This window comes from Pelodiscus sinensis, chromosome 6 (genome assembly GCF_052426305.1).
Source record: "Pelodiscus sinensis isolate ZL-2025 chromosome 6, ASM5242630v1, whole genome shotgun sequence".
Lineage (NCBI taxonomy): Eukaryota > Metazoa > Chordata > Testudines > Trionychidae > Pelodiscus > Pelodiscus sinensis.
Genome location: NC_143057.1, coordinates 75,352,286 through 75,372,146, shown reverse-complemented (window position 1 = coordinate 75,372,146; position 19,861 = coordinate 75,352,286). Strand labels below are relative to the sequence as shown.

The following is a 19,861-nucleotide window of genomic DNA, read 5'->3' as shown; positions in this document are numbered from 1 at the left end:
GCAAATGAAGCCTGGGATTTGAATTTCCCGGGCTTCATTTGCATAAGCGGGGCGCCGCCATTTTTAAAACCCCGCTGGTTCGAACCCCGTGCAGCGCGGCTACATGGGGCACGAACTAGGTAGTTCGAACTAGGCTTCCTAGTTCGAACTACCGTTACTCCTCGTCCATGAATGCCTCCCAGTGGCAATACATCCCAAAGCCCTCCTTATAGCACCACTGTCTGAGCCATCTATTGAGCATCATAGTCCTGTCACACCTTAGTTGCCCTTCTCTAGAAAGAGGCAGAATCCCACTAAAGGTCACCTGAGCCTCGATTTCCTTAAGCATCTTCCCCAGCCTGGTGTAGTCTCCCTTGATTCATTCCAGGGAGAATCTAGCCGTATCATTTGTTCCTACATGAAGGATGACCAATGGATTCTTTCCTGCTCCCTTTAGGATCCTCTCCAACCTCACTGCCACATCCCGTATCTTAGCACCTGGCAAACAGCACACCCTTCTATTCTCTGGATCAGTTCTAGTTACAGGCCTGTCTATTCTTCTCAATAAGGAGTCCCCAATAACGGAGACCTGCCTTTTCCTGGTGTCAATCTGATTCTCTGGTCTATCTCTTGTTTCCTCTAGCTGCAAATCCTTTCCATTTTTATTTTCCCTTGTAATCCTCTTCAACCCATCCTGTATCCTCCTGGTGCTCATTATTGGTGTTGTCTCTATCAACTCTTCCCCTTTATCTATGGGACTAACCACTCTTCTCTTCTTCCTTGCCCTTCCATCTTCAGTGGCCACCTGCTGTACCCCTTCTTCATTCTCCAACCCGTTCTTGAGCTCTATTTCTCCTTCACTGGCCCATCTTTTCCTCTGCCTGGTTCTCTTAGTCACATGCTTCCACTGTCTATTTTCTTCACCCAGCAGCCCCCCCTCAGAGGCCTTTGATCCTGTTTCCATCTGCATGTCTAAGCTTTGTCCTTCAGCCACCTCATGCCTTTGCTCCATCATCTGCTCGAACCCCCTTCTAAACTTGACCAAAGTTTCCACCTGCATCTCCAATCCTCGGATCTTTAATGACACTATTCAAGAACTTATAGGGAAATACACTGATAAGTATTTGCTCCACTGAGGCCTATATCTTTATACCTCAATCAGTACAAAACCAAACCCCTATTTTTGTCTATAACTGGCCAACTCATAATTAGACCATATTTTGTGTGAACTTGCACAATGGATTTTTGTTTCTCATTAGCTGCATTGTTAGATTTCATGTTACACTTTAAGATACAAAGTGTGCACCTGATTTCATGTGGCGGGAAATTGACCTTGGCAAACAAAATTGTGCTTTGTAAACAATATCATGTTTAGAGCAAAATACAATCCGTTCTGTGTACTACTGCTTACTGCTTATGGAAGCAATGGTAAGCAGGAGCTATCCAGTCTAAACATATTTTCTGAACGTATTAGGGATATTAAATTTAGTTTAATCAACTAATCGACTAGTCAATTAGTCAAGCAGGGGCTAACCCCACTGCAGCTCTGCCTTTTAAATGAATTAAGAGCCATATTTGCTGCTGCTAATAGTCAACACCCTCTTGCAGGGCCTAGGAAAGTATGTGGACCCAAGCTTGTTCAAGAACAGTGCATGAGGCAGGAAGTGTCAATGACCATCAACAAAACACTGCTGTCAAATATACAAAGTGAAGAAACTGAAAAGTGTTTTTTTTCCTGTTCAATGGTATTCAGTAATATGATTTTGTAATTGTAGTAAGCCCAGGTCTTTTTTTGTCTAATGATGTTCAGTAATAATCTTTACTTGTAATAATATTAAGCCCAAATCATATGGAAATATGATTATCAGGTTTACAGTATTGTTTATGTCACAGTTTTCTGGGATTCAGTGTGTTAAATTCCTCACAGTTTTAATAGGGATCCAGAAAGTTTGTGTAAAATAAGTGTTTAAAACATTTCCAAATTCTAGTATGGTATTGTTTTAAAACCCATATAAGCAAGTTTCAGAGCCAAATTAAAATAATTTAATGATATTTTGCAACCTACAAAATCTAAATTTTCAGAGTTTCATTCATAAAATACAAGAGGCTGAATTCACTGTGTATCCCATAATGTTTTATTGATTCTTGTTTTTTTTTGCAGGCTGAAGGGGTGCTAGAGATCACAATCATAGATGACACTGCTATAGAATTTTTAGAACTGTTCAACATCACCTTGATCAGGGTGACAGGTGGTGCCAGACTTGGGGTTGACACTGTGGTGACTATTGCTATCCCACCAAATGATTCTCCTGTTGGAGTATTTGGGTTTGAAGAAAAGAATGTAAGTATGACTAGCATAGCACATAAGTAGGAAGAATGTTACATATTGTTATTGACAGCCAGCTATCAGCATGCAGTTTTTCCTTGAACATAGCTTTCAGCAGTACACACAGTTAAGTGTTTTATATTTGTACAAAATGTTGTGCTGTCCAGCATCTCCCACTAGTCTTTCCAGTGACTGAGTACAATTTCATAAGCAGGAAGTAGGCCTGAAGAAACCATTAGATATTTTTTATTCTTTTTTTTTTTTTTTTTTTAGAGGGGAAGGAGGAGTTTTTGTAAGGGAGGTGAAAGGCTGCAGTTAATGAGCAGAGTAGGAATTGTGCAAAAAAGAAAAACTAAATGGCCTGTGAGAGAGACTGTGTTGGATACCTGATCTCCTATCTTAAAAACACTGGCTTTTTCCTGATTCATGAAGAAAGAGAATCTATTGGCTTTTTCGTCTAATTGAATTTACATCCTGTTCTGTCATATTATTCCCACCTAATAATTTTGTGTGCATTTATGTTGGGCAAAGGTCTCAGGAGAAAAGTTAACAGGGACCATGGTTTAAACTGCAGGGGGAGTTTTCACAAATACCTTTGTCTATAATTTGCTTATTGTGTTTAATAGTCATAATTTTTTGAAATCATTGTTTTCCCTTTTCCAGTAGTATTCTAGTTAGGAAGACTAGGACTTGGTACCTGTGGTAGGTGCTTGGGAGAGCTCAGTGCTGAGTTGCCATGCTTTTAGGTCCCTTGTCTCATCTACTTTACACAGACTGCAGACAGTAGCTGCTGCATCAGTGAAGTGGGCTCCCCTGTGCAGTACTGACACTCATGGGGCACCTCCAAAGCATTTAAAAATCAGGTCACTTACTTGTGTGAGATTAAATGTGGATTTGGGATCTTAGCTTTAGGTAGGCAGTTTTGAAAATGTTGGCCTTATTGTGTAAGGCAAGAATCCAGCTTGTCTTTGTGTCTTCCCTATTGAAATCTGAGATAGAATATCCATTGACTTGAATGGCAGCAGGACTGGGACTGAAAATAAAAAGAATTTGAAATGTTTTTCTAATCTTCTTAGCCCCCTCCATATCAAGGTTTTCCTGTTTTGTTTTTTGGCAGCTGTACTGTTAGATAATTTACTTGTTTTTCCTGTGTATTAAATGCTGACAATTTGAGGCTTCCTCAGAAAGTCATAAAAAGATAAAGGTCCCATCTTTTCTTTTTTTTCTGGCAAATAGATTGAAAATTAGGCGGACACCAATTAGAACAAAGAGGTTGTAAGAACCAATTCGAATAAAGAAATGTATTTATTCACAGTGCATTTAATCAAAAATAACCGTACAGAGATTATGTAAATCCTTACACTCTGTAATGGCTGTCAGTCAGGACAGGAATACCTGATAACTGTACATTTGCCGTCCCACATGACCACTGTTATTTATCAATAGAGGACTCTGTCTATGAATAACTGACTTTGTTCCATTTCAGTGTTATAATAATTCCAGAGATTTCATGTAAGTTATCTGAGAATCTGTTGAACATAGCAATTATATTTTGCATCAATATTTGGTCTTATACCTCCAAGATACAGTTGAGACTAATATAGTTTTAGATGTCATCAATAGCAAGGGTTATAATCATTTCCCCCATGCAATGGTTATAAAACCACAAGCCATTTTTCTTAGCTCTTACATAGCTTCTCCTTTTCTTTTCAGGTTTCTGTTAAGGAGCCCCAGTCACTGGGAGACTCTGCTGCAAGTGTGTTGCTGACTGTGAGTCGGAGTCAAGGAGGACAGGGGGCAGTCCGAATGATATGGATTCTGGAAGAGGCAGCTAGATATGATCTCACTCCTCTGAATGGAACTCTTTACTTTAATGAAGTAATCCCAATATTTCAACATCCCATATGCTTATGTTTTCTTCTTGCACACGTGTAATTGTATGCTTCTCAGTTACTCACTTGTACTAGTGGAAGTTCTGTTGTACCATAATAAAAATCTGGTAATGTTGACAAGTCAGGTGCTTTCCAAACAGAAAAAAAAGGAATGGCCCATTCTCTGGAGTCCTTGGTGTAGGAAACATCACTCAGGGTGTGTGGGTTTTAAAGTGTTATAAATTATTTTTAAAAAGAATAAAAACTTTATAGAAATTTAATGATGACGATGGTGAACAATCATTCCATTGCATTAGCTGATGTACAAGAAGAGAGAAAACATAAATTCAGGACATATGCTTTAAAATATAACAGAAATTACCATGTAACCTTCAGACTTGCTAGTATTAGTTGGCTAAGATGGAGGTTTCATGGCTCAAGAGGGTCTTGAGACAAGATGAGTTTAAGTATTGTTGTTAATATTAATAGAGTAATTTCTGTCACAAACTATACAAAATGTGGAGCAAAAGAATGAATTCTGTTTCATTGTCTTCCAGTTTTACTTTATACTGAATGAATTATGTTTATTGTCCACATATATTGGCACTGGAAACTTCAATAATATCTTAGTGGTTTGCATATGTGCAACTAACTAGCACTTTTTTCAGCTTTTTTGCCATTCGTTCAGTAATCCTTTAATGAAAGTTTGCTGAGGCTGCCGAAAGCATCAGTAGTTCTAGTTTGCTAGAGCTCTTAGGAATATAACTCTTTTCTGAGCATAGTACTAACTTGAAAATTCTTGGAAATGTTCCACCAGCCTATAGTGCAGGCTCTGAAACGGAATTTCCCTTCTATGAAAAAGTTGGCATTTGTGGAAGCTAAAATCTTGGAATTCTTAGTAGAACCTAAATACTGCAAATTGTCAGTTTTGGAAATACTGCAGAAGGCCAAATACTGCAGAAGGCCAAACTCTTTTTGGCTTTTATGAAATGAAACATAAACCCCAGCTCCATGGATGACCACCTGCTGAACTCTCAGGATAGGACTGCCAGGTTACCCAGAGAGCCAGTTAGGTTGGGAAGCCCGGTAGCCAGGGGAGCTGAAGAGATAGCTATCTGGGAGCTACACCGCCTGAATGCCCATGAGGCGAGGCAGTGAAGGGTGCTGAGCCTCAGATGGGCTATAGAAAAACCAGAGAACTAGGCATCCTGGCTGCAAGGGATCTGAGATACTGGAGAGCTATGTAGGTCAGCAGGAAAACAGGTGGAGGGATAAGCCTGCCTGGTTTCCATAGGAAGTTTAATTGGAATGGGAATCACCAAGCTTCTGCAGATCTTGTCAGTTCTGTTGACTGTACCAAGTGCTGAACTTTCACCAACTTCAGTAGAAAGACAGACTCTCAGCTCCTACATCATCAGGCACATCACTTGATTTCACTTGAAAAATGTCCGCCAAATTCATTTTCCTTCTCTTTCCCATTCAGACTGAATCTAGGAAGACAATTGTTTTACAAGCAATACAAGACGGACTGCTGGAGGGAAATGAAATGTATATCATTCAGCTGGTGTCCACTGAAAATGCAGAGATATCCCCAATAAATGGTAAGGAAATAATGTTCTATTTACTCATTTGAAGCAGCTTCCAGTTATAATTCTGGAAGGCCCTTTCTGCTAGTTTTCTGTTTTGTAGTATATGTTTTGTATGACTACATACATACATACAGAGGGGGGGGGGAGGAGGGGAATTAAAAAATAACAAATATTCTAGTAGCACCTTAAGGACTAACAAAACATGTAGATGGTATCGCTCTCTCAGTCCTGCTTAAATGGTTTTACTAACTAGCTCTTGATTATATGGAAAAAAATCATTAAGGGACAGTTTTGAGATCATAGATTCACCCAAATTAATTATGGGCATAAGCTCTACAATCTGGCTATACAAAATAATTAAATGTTAAAAGTGCCTAAGGAATGGAAGCTTTTGAAAGAACAAAATTTAAAATGTTTAGTAAGTGTAAGGGAAAGGCAAATAAGTTCTATAATCCAAATATTCTTCATTGTGAGCTCCTAATAAAGGCTATAACTTTCTGTCTATACAAGGGCAGAATTTACTCCTAAATTCTGATTTATAAGTCACATTATCAATTTCTAAATGTGTGGTATAAACAGCTCATTTAAAGTATAATATCTTTCCCCACTACTCAGTTACATGTAGTGAAATCCTGTAATTTTTCTAACTCATCCTGGCTGTGTCTACATTGGCACCCTTTTCCGGAAAAGGGATGCTAATGAGACACTTCGGAATTGCAAATGCTTCGGGGGATTTAAATATACACCACGGCATTTGCATGAACATGGCTGCCGCTTTTTTCCGGCTCAGGGCTTTGCCGGAGAAAAGCGCCAGTCTAGATGGGATCTTTCGGAAAATAAAGCCTTTTCCGGAAGATCCCTTATTCCTGAATTTTCCGGAAAAGGGTGCTAATGTAGACACAGCCCCTGTGTATTGGGAAAATCACATAAGCTACTTGACTGAAATCCTGACCTCATCTAAGAGAATGTCAAAACTTCCCTTGATTTTACTGTTGCTAGCCTTCTATGCCTGTGTTTGGTAACTGGGATCAGACTCAATGTTCCCTCTAATTTTTTTCCATCCATGTATAGAATGCATTTTGTTACATGCACCAGTATTGAAATAATGTGTGGCACCAGTAGGAACAAAAAACCTAGATATAAATCACCCGCACATATTTTATTACATTATATAATACTGGAAGATTTACCCAGCATTGCTTGGATTCTTAACTCAATGGACTGCTTTTCTTCATTTAAATCATTGCTCTGGGTTGAGCATACAGATGGGGGATTCTGTATGCAGGCTGAAACTGGGAGAGAGGACTACCCCAGGCTTTTCTCACCACAGGAGCTTGGGGCCAGGTGAGAAGCACCTTTTCATGGCCACTGCAGCTCCAATGGGCACATCAAGGGGAGGGGTGGATGAGATGAGAATCAGACCACCTGAATCAGTTTTTCCATTTGAAATAAAGATAAAATAGCATTTTGCTATCATGGTGTTTTATGCATTGGTTAATAAAATATTTGTAGAGTGTTTTAAAGATTAAAAAGGTTCAGTGTTATGTGTAAGTGGTTTTCATTAATATTTCTTTTCTTGCTATAATCTTGTGTACTAACTTGTGACCGTACTGAAAATATTATTTGTTAAATATCAGGAAATCTTCCTTCCTCTTTCACAGGTCAGGCAACCATTGTTATTCTGGGGGATCAAGGAGCTTCTGGGGTGGTTGGGATAGCTCCATCTTCCAACCATATTCTCATTGGGGAACCCTCAGGAAAGTATAATGGAACTGCTTTTATTAGGTAGGTACATCATTGATTTCTCTGCTCATATGATGAGTAAACATTTCCTCTTAGTACAGGGAGCGGGGAACAATTCCCTTTCCTCCATTGTTGCTGAGCTTCCACATTTCCTCCAGAGGTGTGTGGGACCTGCTGGTATTCACCATTTCTGAAAATCGGGTCAATATCTATTTATTTTCAAAGGGGTTGCAAAACATATGCCAGCCTCAAGTGGTATCCAGCTGTGGTACTCAGGAGAGCCTTCAGGAACATAGGTGATGTCATGCATAAAAAGGAAGGATTTTTTTGGCAACCAAGACCACTGTAAGGCTCCATTATACAATTGTGTGTCACTTTTTAGCTACGGCTGCAGGTGTATAAGTCTACAGAGTGAACTGGGTTTTGTGCTGAAGCAAAGCATAACAATTTCATTGATTTTTATAACTGAGTGCCAGAGCACTGAAAGCCAATTTGTGGTCATTCTGTTGGGGGTGTTCTGGTGGAAAAGGCATAAGTGGCATTCCCCAGTTCTGCTGGAACACATATGCAGGAAAGAGTATCCCTCAAAGAGCAAGCTAATGCTGCTGGTAGCATTGGCAATCCCAAGGAGGTGGTGGGGACAAAACCATGATCTTTCCTTGCCCTGCAGTTTGTCAGGTTGACTACTGAGAGAAGTGCTGACATCAGGATTTTAAAGGAGCAGCAAGCAATATACTCCATGAGAAGTCTTTCAGCACCCTGAAGGTTTTCACCCCTTACAAAGGCAAAATTCTTACGTATTGTTCCCATTCTCCTTCCCTTCCATTGTGTATTTCATCTTCCTGAAAGGCACAGTTAAACACAGAGAACTCAGTCTTCAGCCCTGGCTGTGCCTACTTTGTGCTGCTACAAGGCAGGTAAAAAGCTGTCCTAAAGAGGCAGCCAGCAATCCCCTCCTAACACCAGGGAAGCTAAGTACTGCAAATACTACAGTGGTGTTATCTATCTGCAGAGATAAAATTGTCAGGATTGTAGCAGTGACCTATTATATTAAATTGAAGCTTTAGTGATACTGATAACATTTGACTGAGTAACAGATTGATAACAACCTAAGCAGACTACCAGCCATCTGTCACACAGATGAAATAAATGATATATTTCCTTTACATCTATGTATCTGTGTATCTGTTCTTTCTCCCAGCCTTGTACGTGGCCCGGGGATTTTTGGGGAGGTCACTGTATCTTGGAATATAACTCCTCCTCTGCAGAAGGAATTTGCTGAGATATCAGGGACATTGATGATGCGAGATAAGCAGTCTGCAGCTATTGTACTAATACAGGTGAGAAAGATCTAGAGCCTGAGTTATTCCAGTACTCTCTTTTTATTAGAAGCTCGTTAGCAGATCTAACACTGCAAATGTTTGAAACCCTTTCAGCTTTATTTTTATTTTTTGTAGGCTGTAGATGATAACCTTCCTGAGGAGAAGAGTTATTACCAGTTTCATCTAGCCGAAGTCAGTGACGGAGGACTCATAAATGAGTCTGCCAGCATAGCAAATATCACCATGGTTGCTAGTGACTTCCCCTATGGGCAGTTTGAATTTTCACAGGAAAATCTGCAGACGACAGAAGAAGAAAAATGGGTATTGAGTTGAAAAACTAAAATCCTTTAAAATGGAAGAATAAATCTAAATGTGAATTTTTAATGTTTTTGATGATTAATTTTTACAAATAGTCGATGGTAATTTCTAAAAGTGGAGACTGTTTTAGCATGTGTATATAGTATGGTGTAATATGTGATTTTGTGCTGTGGGCTTTGAGAGATTTGTGAAGTGGCTGTTCACTTCTGAATTGCGTGATTAATGCAATTTCTATATTTAATCTTGATTTGCTTTCTTAAATTATTTTATTTAGTAAAACTAATTGATGTGCTTTTTTTTTTTTTTTTTTGTAAAGTAATGCTCTTAGAAATGCAACAAGTAGTCCTGTGGCACCTTATAGACTAACAGATGTATTGGAGTGTAAGCTTCTGTGGGCAAAGACGCACTTCATCACATGCATCTGACAAAGTGGTCTTTGCCCATGAAAGCTTATGCTCCAATACCTCTGTTAGTCTATAAGGTGCGACAGGACTCCTTGTCGCTTTTGCAGATCCAGACTAACATGGCTACCCCCCTCTGACTCTTAGAAGTATATATAGCACAACAATACATGCAAAAAAAGTAAAACAAAGCTTTGTGTCTCCATCAGGTTAACATCACAATTGTTCGTTCTCATGGGTGTTATGGTCAAGTCCAACTCTGGTATCAGACATTAAGTGGAACTGCCGAGGAGAGCACAGATTTTACTTTCATATCAGAGGAGTTTGTGTTTGATCCAAATGAGACTAATAAAAAGATTTCAATTGAAATTCATGATGATGACCTTCCTGAAGGTCCTGAAGAATTTTCAGTAACAATTATCAAAGTGGAGCTCCTGGGAAGGTATATACAATACAAATATAAATAGGAGAAGATTAGTTACAGGCCCAAAAGTGAACTGTGTATATGGAGTCTTACCTGATTACTGCTCTGATTTAATAGTTGATTTTCTAATAGTGTAACCGTAGAGATATAGCTCAAACATATTTAGAGGAACACACTCATTTTTCCAATATGTATTACATTAATAAATTATCGATTGATAATTAAAAACTTAGTAGGTATTTCAGAAATGTAATAGCTATCTGGTTTTGGATGTTCCAGAGAACTACAGAAGGAAATTGTTCAGACATTTACATAGTGAGGGAAATGGAATGTCCTGTTGGAAAGTGAAATGTGTTTATTCATTTGGAATTAAGTTTAGAATGTAATAAATGCTGCAGACTTCTGAAAAGGCAAGAAATAATTTAATTTCATACTGAAAGAGAAAACAGTTTGTAACTGAGACAAGTATGAACATCTCGGCTGTGCCTATTTTAAGAGGAATAAGGGATCTTTCGGAAAAGGCTTTATTTTCCGAAAGATCCCCGTAAAGACTGGCGCTTTTTTCTGGCAAAGCTTCGAGCTGGAAAAAAGTGGCTGCCGTTTTTATGCAAATGAAGCGGGGGGGATTTAAATCTCTGCTTCATTTGCAAATGTGATGTATCTAATTTGCATCCCTTTTACGAAAAAGGGATGCAGTCTAGACACAGCCCTCTAGTATAATATGGGGATATATTGAAGGAAATGACAAAACAGAGATTTCTTCTTAATCTTAGCAGAAATAGTCCTTCATATCTTTACAGATGATGGAAAAAGTGTAAATAAATTAGAACCCTACCTAGAACTATATAGGAACCTCAGACAAAAACTTGTGAAATTAACTGTTTTGTAATTATAAGCTTATACAATAAAACACTACACTCAGATATATGGGCCTGCAACACTTCACTCTGTTGACAAAATGATACAATAGTGAAGTCCAAGACTGAACTAAATAAAAATCACACCCTATCAAACCTCACTAAGTCTCCTTACCATATAGCTCTTACCTTATGTTTTGAAAGAACCCAGGTCTCTGATGGGCTAATTGGCTGTCTTGTTGAATGACCAATGGCATTAACATTCCCATGAGCCATGATGACTGGCTGAAAACTCAGTCTATTTCCTGTAAATAAGTAAAATGTAGTATATTTGGGATAGTACTCTACCTATAACCTTGAGAAGGAGCGATTTTAATTTTTGAATAAATTTCATAGCTTCTTTAGCTCTGAATTTCCAAGGCTCGGTCCTCAAAGCTTTTCTTCCTAGTTGCAGAGAGTTTGCTGATGGAAACTTTTCCCTGTGAAGAATGCATTCTCTTTGGCCAAATCCCACAAATTTATCACTCCTTGCAAATCCTTCGGTAACTGATATTTTTTCGTGTAGCTTTGCCCCTTCTACCTCTGATTTAAATTTGGCCTCTGTCACTCAGTGCATACCTGCCCACTAAACTGCATTTATTGGTATGGAACTAAATTTTACCTTGTCCAGTACTCTATAACTTTGGTACTATAGCATTTTTGTCATATTCGTATGCAGGAAGTCTGCTGAACATATCTACTACTGGTGTCCACACTGGGGACACTAATGTTAAATCTTGATCCCAAAAGGGATCCACAAATGCAGATCATTAGGACAACAGTGTATTCATAGAAGCTATGCACCAATAAGGGGAGACAGCACTAGCAACAACAGTCTATACTTGAACTTTTGTAAATTCAGGGCTTTAGGATTTATCTTTGAGATATAGTTTTATTAATAGATAGTTTTGTCACTGCCTGTTCTCACAGAACTATCAAGTTACTGTTTCTGTACTTCTCAAGTGTTAGTGAAATTGCACATAAAATTAAAAAGACATGACTGTGGGGAGACTTTTATTTTCAGGGATGAAAAAATCCCCAACCCCATCCAACACATGTTCTGCTTTTGAAAGGCATAGCTGAGAGGTAGGGAACTGTAACAATAACTATAAAGGAATCAAAGTACTTGTGGAATGTACAAAGAGTCATACAGGCATTTGGAGCTCATTTCCTTTTATAAAAGCTAATGCACCTTTATTTTCCTCTCATGCTCTTGCTAGTGGATTTGATTTTGCTGTTAGAGAAAATGGACTGCAAGTGGACCAGCCCCCGGGGATAGGAAACACTTCCACAGTTCACATTGTTATAAAGAAAAATGACAATGCGGAGGGCATCATTGAGTTCGATCCATCGTATATCAATCAGCAAGGTAGGCTAACATGTAATGTTATGCTGCTTTTTAAAATATAGACTTGTGGCTACAACACAAGGCTGTTAGTCAAGGCTCCTATTTTTCTTCTTGGCTCTGCCGCAAGCTTCATGTGTTTCTCCGGAAAATGATTTAACTTCTTCAATCCCTGCTTTCAGGCTTTTTTAAAAGGGGAAGAATAGTACTTAACACAAATCTGTTCCCTCACCTGCCTGGAGGAATTATTTTTTAAGGAGCAAGGGAATAGTACAGGCAGTCCCCGAGTTACGCGGATCCGAATTATGTCAGATCCGCACTTACGAACGTGGCTTTTCTCGCCCCGGAACTCGCGGGCGGCGGGACCATCCAGACGCGCAGTGGTCCCGTCACCGCGTCCTCCAGGGCGAGAAAAGCTGCTCCGGGTGTCCCTGGTCTGCTGGGGGGGTCACCAGCAGATCAGGGATACCCCGCGCAAAGCCTTGGAGGCGACGGGGTCCCGCGCCTCTGCGGCTTTGCTCGGGAGCAAAGCCTTGGAGGCGCGGGACCCCACCACCTCTGTGGCTTTTCTCCGGGTCTCCCTGGTCTGCTCGGGGTGTCCCTGGTCTGCTGGGAGGGGTCCCCAGCAGACCAGGGACACCCCGAGCAAAGCCTTGGAGGCGCGAGACCCCTCCACCTCTGTGGCTTTGCTCCGGGTATCCCTGGTCTGCTGGGGACCACCCCCAGCGGACCAGAGACACCCGGAGCAAAGCCTTGGAGGCGCGGGACCCCGCCGCCTCCGCGGCTTTGCTCCGGGTCTCCCTGGTCTGCTGGGGTGGGGGAGCAGCTAGTGCGCCCCCCCCCCCCCCAGCAGACCAGGCTTTTGTTGTGGATGCCTGGGGTAGAGCAGCTGGGGTGCTGCTGGGTTGTTCCTGGTGGGACCTACCCGGCAGTGCCCCAGCTGTTCTGTCCCAGGCTCCAGATTCAGCCGCTGTTGAAACTGATCAGTGGCTGATTCCAGGAAGCTGGGGGCAGAGCAACTCTGCCTCGGGCTTTCTGTAGTTAGCCCCTGGACAGTTTCAGCAGCAGCGGCTGAATCTGGAGCCAGTTCCGAGTTACGTACAAATTCAACTTAAGAACAAACCTATAGTCCCTATCTTGTACGTAACCCGGGGACTGCCTGTATTATATTTTTCTTTAAGGAGAAAGGGAATAGTATTATATTTTTCATTATCAGTCATCATAGAAGAGAAAGGGCAAGTAGATTTTGTGCCTGGAGTGGTGTATTTTACACTCTAAGTAGGTATCATTCCAAAGTGGATGTTGTAAGACTTAATTCAATAGCAGTTATAAACCATTTGAGATCCTGAGAAAGAAATTGGTATAGAAGAGCAAAGTATTACCACTATGATTATTGTGACGTGTTACAGTCAAATGTTTGTATCTCATTATCATATACTTTTGAATGACTTACTGAGGTAAGTGAATCTCAGCTATAGCATGATGGAAATCTATAGAGGAACCCTGGAGATGACTTATTGAAATAAGTCTATGAAAATATCCACACCTTTATCATCACCACATTTGATTACTGCAATATAATGCTCTACTTAAGATTGTTCTTGGAGATTACCTGCAAGCTTCAACAAGTGTGAAATGTGACAGTCTCCCTACTGAGTTGAACAAGTAGTCTAAAGTATATTACATCTGAGTTTTGTGCATTCCACTAGCTAGCCATCTGCTTATGGATGCAGTTCAGTTCATGACTAGTAAAGCCTTACATTGTTTGAGATGTACTTTAAAACTATCTTGAATCTTTTCATGAACCATATTAATTGGGCATGCATTTATTTTTACATATTTCTGAAGATTGTAAATAACATAGTTGCTATAATTATACTGTACATTACAAATCTTTTATTAAGGGAACTATAAACAGACAAATCAAAATACATAGCAATGTGTTTTTCTCTGTTGTTTATTCAGTTATTAAAGTTTAAAATAATGTACATTGATTTTGATCCATGTTAAAAGTTGAGTGTTAAAAGAAGAACCTAAAAACATAAAACACTTACATGTTGTTCAAAGCTTCTCTGTCTACATGATTTTTAAAAAGTGCACATGATTGTGTTATGGGGAAGACATGATAATCAGTTTACTTATGTTATAACGTTAGTTGGTCTGTGGCTAATTTTCAGGAGCAGCTGGTTCAATTGCCTGAGTAGTTGATGCCCTTATGAGCATGAGTACACTAAGGACATATGTGTATAGTCACTTATATTGGGCTATACACATATGCTAAGTGGTCATTTATATAGTTTATGAATCTGCTTTGAAAAATTGCACTCTTATGTGCAGTAGTTCATTTTGAATTACTCTTGCAGTGGAAGAGGATGTTGGAATGATCATGATTCCTGTAGTGAGAAGGCGTGGAACTCATGGCTATGTGACAGCTGACTTTCTCTCTCGAGGTATTTCTGCACTTCCTAACGGTATTGACTACAGTGTCAATAATAACTCAATCATCTTTCTTCATGGCCAGAACCAGAGTTTTATCAGCATCTCTATTACAGATGATGATGAAAGGTAAAGGTATTGGATCTTTGTTTAGTTATTCATGTGTTAATCTGTAATTGTTTAGAAATCCAGGCTTAGCTAATTGCATGTTATGTACTTACACTTAGATTTGGAAAGAACACACCAATGAGTGTGCAGGGATATAAGAGAGCTCTTTGCTGCTGCTGTCAAATGACTGCATTACCTTTTATTTCATCTTTATGCAAAGAAAAAGAATAATCAACAATATGGTCACTGCTTCATGTGCATTTTAAAATATATATAGGTTGGACCTCTCTAGTCTGGCACTTTCAGTAGCTGACCAGTGCTGAACCAGAGAATTTGCCAAACAACCATTCAGTATTGTCTAGCAGCATTACCAACACTTCTACTGCTTAATCAGCTCTTAGAAGACATGTAGGATTAATTAGAGCTAAAGGAACAGTGCAGAACACTGAGCACCAGGCTGGTGGCTCTAAACAAACTGTATGGGACTGCAGGAAACTTGGCCACACCCATGGTAAGTGGACATCTGGTTAACTAAAATCATGCTGGACCACAGATGTTGCTGGACTAGAGAGTGTCAGACTAGAGGTTCAACCTGTATACAGCCAACAAGGCAACTTACTAGATTTTTGAGCTTTTCGTTTTACTCCAAGTTTTTTAATGTCTTAAAGACTCTGATCTCTTTGGCCCAGGGAGTTTGCGGAGCAGTTTGAAATCCAGCTGGTAGGAGCCACTGGAGGAGCAATCCTTGGACTCCACCTACTGAGCCAAGTCACTATTGCTAAGAGCGATTCCCCTAATGGACTTATCCGATTCCTTAACGAAAGCCAAATTATTCTTCCAAATCCCAGTTCATTGCAGACACTGTCCTTGGTGCTGGAAAGAACAGGAGGATTGATTGGAGATGCTCAGGTAGGCCTTGTCTTACAAAGCATTTATGTAGTTTACAATAAAAACAAGATATCATTTCCCTCTATAAAATCATGTTGAGATAAGGAATGTATGTAATTAAATTCAAGGGTTTTAAATGTATAATAGCAGTACTGTATTGCTACTTACATTTCCAAAGAATTGTACATTTGAGACTCTCAAAGTCCTTTATGCACACAAATGAATTTGGCCCCACTAAATCTATTGTAAAGTAGATACTATCTCTTTATTTATTATCTGCTTGAAGACCAGAAAATTAAGATGTCAAGAAATGAAGTGACTTGTCCCATGTCACACAACGAATGTATTAAAGAGCTGAGAATAAAACTTAGACGTGAATCTAGTCCCAAATTTATAGCCACATACCCAGGTGCACAATAGCCCAGAGCCCCTGTCAACATTCAGCACTACTAGCACTTCCCCTCCTGTCACCAATCATCAGAGCTTGTGAAGGGAGGTAGCATTGTGCCACTTGCATCAGTTCTGCTGCTCCTCTTCATCCTGACCCTGGCAGCTTCAATGGCATTTAAGTGACTCCATGACATCTGAGCCCCAGTCCTACACTTTATCCTCCAGACTGTCTGTCTTTGTCATTTATTGAGAGGTAGAATAATTGTTTAATATTGACCCTCATCTGGAACTACAAATACCAAGTGTTTGATTCTGCTGTCATACCAGCTTCACACTGGTGTGATTCCATTACATTCATTTACATTGGTTTAACAGAATGATCTGGTTCTGTTTACTTCAGTATACATATCTACAGCAATAATTTACTCTGATTGTATTTCCTTTTCTAAATATTTCAGATTTAATTGCAGCAAATGATCAGACATTATTTTAACTTAAATACATCAGTATGTTTTCCGTTCTGACTATTACACGTGGAATGCTTTCCAATGACTGGCCTGCTAAGCAAGTGCCCTCTCTATTTCTTCAAATCCCACCTCATGATCCATTTGCACCATGATGTTTTCCAGGGAAGACTTATTTTATTTACTTACTCATACTTACATAGTTTAAAAACCCAAACAAACATTCCTCACCCAAAAATCTACAAAACTCCACTTCTAAGTGATTTGGAGCTATCAAGCAGTGCATCTTATTCATGACCTCTCTTTTCTTTCCTTCCTAGTTTTCATTATGTTCTTTTCCTGTGTCTTTCCTTAAATTAGCCTACAAATCTTGTGAAGAACTATGCATGAGTTTTATTGTTTGCACTGTAAGAGGTCTCATTGACTTCAATGGGACTACTTATGACATAAAATTACACATGTGCCATAAGCTGTTGCAAGATTTTCAGGGAAGTAGAAGCTTCATGGAGCAAAGGTTTTATCTGGTGTGTTACTGCAGAGTATGGCAGGCAAGATACTAATCTTGAGTAGAGATTATGGGTTATACTGTAATAAGTTAGTAATAATGGAACATACTAAAATATACATATTTTTTCCTGTGTGCTCTTAATAATAGTTTCCATTCTTTCCTATTTATTAAAACCTGTGATTTTGAAGTTTTGTTTTAAGTAATACCTGTATTCAGAATAATCCTTCATTGCTTCTCTTCTGTCTGATAATTTTTAGAAAACACAGTGATTACAGAGAAGTTACAGAGATGTTAACTTACATTGTGTGTCATCTGTTCTCTTAGCAGCATAGTTGGACTATATAAGCATATACTTCTTAGTACAATAATGTAATACTGATACTTTCTCCCTTGGTTTATATTGACACAACTCTACAATTGAAACAAATGCTTTCCACAGGTTAATTGGGACATATTAGGACCCAATTCAGAAGAAGCATTATCCCTCCGGAACAGTGACATTGGGGACCCTGTGAATGGATCATTCTATTTTAGAGAGGGAGAAGGCGGTCTGAGAACTATTAGTCTGAAAATCTACCCTCATGGAGAAGTTGAAGTTCAGGAGGTCTTCATTATTAGGCTGAGCTTTGTGAAAGGTGAAACAGAAATAGACCCCAAGGCTACCAACATTACTCTAATAGTAAGTTGTTTCTTTTTTCCCTTGCAGATTGTTTTGCAAAAGTTTTTTAATTTAATCCAACAGATTCTTGGTTTGTCATTCAACTACTTCTTATGTCCTACCCAGCAACAGTGTTATAGAAGCAAGGAGGTAAAAGATCCATGAATCACAGCTAGTGTCTCTGCACCAATCTGGCCCTATTCCCTGCCACTTAGCTTTCTGAACTGCATTTTGTTTTGTTTTTTTAATTTAACCCTCTCTTTTCTGTTTCAGCTTCTAAATGTAAAAGGAAATCAAGAAGAAATCTAGTTACAAAAATAAGAAATATTGGTAATGGGTTGAGAAGAAAGGAGAAGGATGATAGCAAGGAAAAATCCTTGCTGCAGCTACTTCACAGCTTAAGGGTTTCTGATAAGTGAGAGGAGAATCCTATGAGGAGCCAGTGGGGAAATGCAGCCAGTGGGGAAACAATTTTTCAGGGCTGTGCATTGAGGTCTTGCTCATAATTACTCTTCTCCTCTTCCCCCACCTTTCAGGGACCAAGTTTTGTTCCTCAGTCTGTTCCGTCACCTTGCAGTGCTTCCTGTTTTTTCAGCTGAATCCTGCCTGAAATAAATCTCATAGTCTAATAAAGGCCCTCAAATAATCTGAAGGGGGAGGGAGAGTAGTGGGCATAACAAACTGTATATGTGGCATCAGAAAGTGCAAAGCCACAGCAAAGAAGTTTCAGATCCTGGGTAGCCACTGCCATGTACTTCTGTTGCCTCCATTTCACCACCTTGCACATGACCCTTTCTCTGCATCTCTTGTCTGAGTCTTACCTCTTGAATGAGATGGTATCAGGGGAAGGTCCAAGAACTTGCACTGACTTCAACTCTTTATTGGCAATTCTACGTGTGATGGAAGTAGCGCCTAAATCTGCAGCAGGGCTCAGTCTCTGTATGTCTTTCAAAAACTTTCTCCTGCTACCCATTTTGGTCCCATCAACCAAGTCAGGATAAACATGGCAGGCTTTTGGTCCCTGTTTTCTACTCCAGGCTTTCTATAGAAAGCCAGAGATTCACAGAGGCATTTTGGATAACACGTTAAGCCTTTGTACATATATGCTGACCAGTAGGACAAACACTTTAATTATTGGATCTCTAAGTAGTTCAGGGAAGCTGTCTGGGAATTGGCAGATTCATTGCAAGTTAGTCCACAGCAAATTACTTTTGCAACTTTGCCTTGGAATGAAGAAAGATGAATATGGATGACATGGTCTTCTCTACCTCCAGAAGCTCTAATTTATTATCAGTTTACAGTAACTTCTACCCGCCAGTCAGAGACGTCCTGAAGGTTTACTCCATTCTTGTGTTTCCCATGGCACAACATTAAACAGGACCTATACATAATTACTCTCTTAATATAGTCCTGCTTGTCTTTATGTGTTTGTGTGGCACACCTAACTAAAGGAAGTGCATGTCCTCCTTATGTGTGCTTTTAAGCCCTGTTCACAAGAAGTTAAAGATCTATGTCTTCCTCACTGTTGCTCGTACTGAGTTAAAGATCTGTGCCTGATGATGATGACTCTTTATTACCCATTATTTTTAATAATAAAACAGTTCTTGGAATCTCCCCAAGTTTATTCTGGATACTTAGTCCACTGAATGTATTGTTTTAGCTACACCGTGTCCTGATCTCACCATTGCAGGAGATGAAGCTTATCTTTCTAGATGACAAGCCAGCTCTGAAGTTCTAGTATCAGAAAAATTTAGGCCTTTTTTTAAGGTTGTTCCCAAGGACAGGATGCCATTAAAATCACTGTGGCTCAGTCAGTCAGATACTGTAGTCCATTAGCTTATGATCAGGCCATTCTATCTGGAAACTTCACAGGTTCAGAACTCACATCTCCCAACACTGTCATCTGGCATTATTAGTAGGAGCTGTTGAATCACTTATGTCTGACGTTTGTTGGTCATTAAAAGTACTTAGCTTCTCTTTCAGTGATATATACTGTCCCTGATTGCTGCTGTTGAGTAGAATGAAAGAAGAGGAACGTACGATAAGGGAAATTAGCCACTGATAATTCTGTTTATAATAGTTCTTTCTTCCTACATCCTTCCCCCTTTTCTTTGGAGAGTACCATTTGGAGTTTTCCCCCTGTGGTTTTAATATCTATTACTTTGCTTGAGAAGTCTCCAATAAGGAAGGAGAAT

At 39.6% G+C, this 19,861-nt stretch overlaps 1 protein-coding gene across 1 annotated transcript in view; it reads left to right on the top strand.

The window, feature by feature from the left end:
- The window catches only part of ADGRV1 (adhesion G protein-coupled receptor V1), a 393,877-nt gene that overhangs the window by 143,083 nt on the left and 230,933 nt on the right, over window positions 1–19,861 (top strand). The window contains exons 59-69 of the mRNA XM_089779321.1: window positions 2,141–2,320; window positions 4,019–4,183; window positions 5,660–5,777; window positions 7,427–7,550; window positions 8,710–8,848; window positions 8,966–9,151; window positions 9,759–9,991; window positions 12,090–12,238; window positions 14,578–14,779; window positions 15,448–15,667; window positions 17,448–17,687. Of these exons, the coding sequence (XP_089635447.1) occupies window positions 2,141–2,320; window positions 4,019–4,183; window positions 5,660–5,777; window positions 7,427–7,550; window positions 8,710–8,848; window positions 8,966–9,151; window positions 9,759–9,991; window positions 12,090–12,238; window positions 14,578–14,779; window positions 15,448–15,667; window positions 17,448–17,687 (1,956 nt within the window). The remainder of the gene's footprint in view (window positions 1–2,140; window positions 2,321–4,018; window positions 4,184–5,659; window positions 5,778–7,426; window positions 7,551–8,709; window positions 8,849–8,965; window positions 9,152–9,758; window positions 9,992–12,089; window positions 12,239–14,577; window positions 14,780–15,447; window positions 15,668–17,447; window positions 17,688–19,861) is intronic.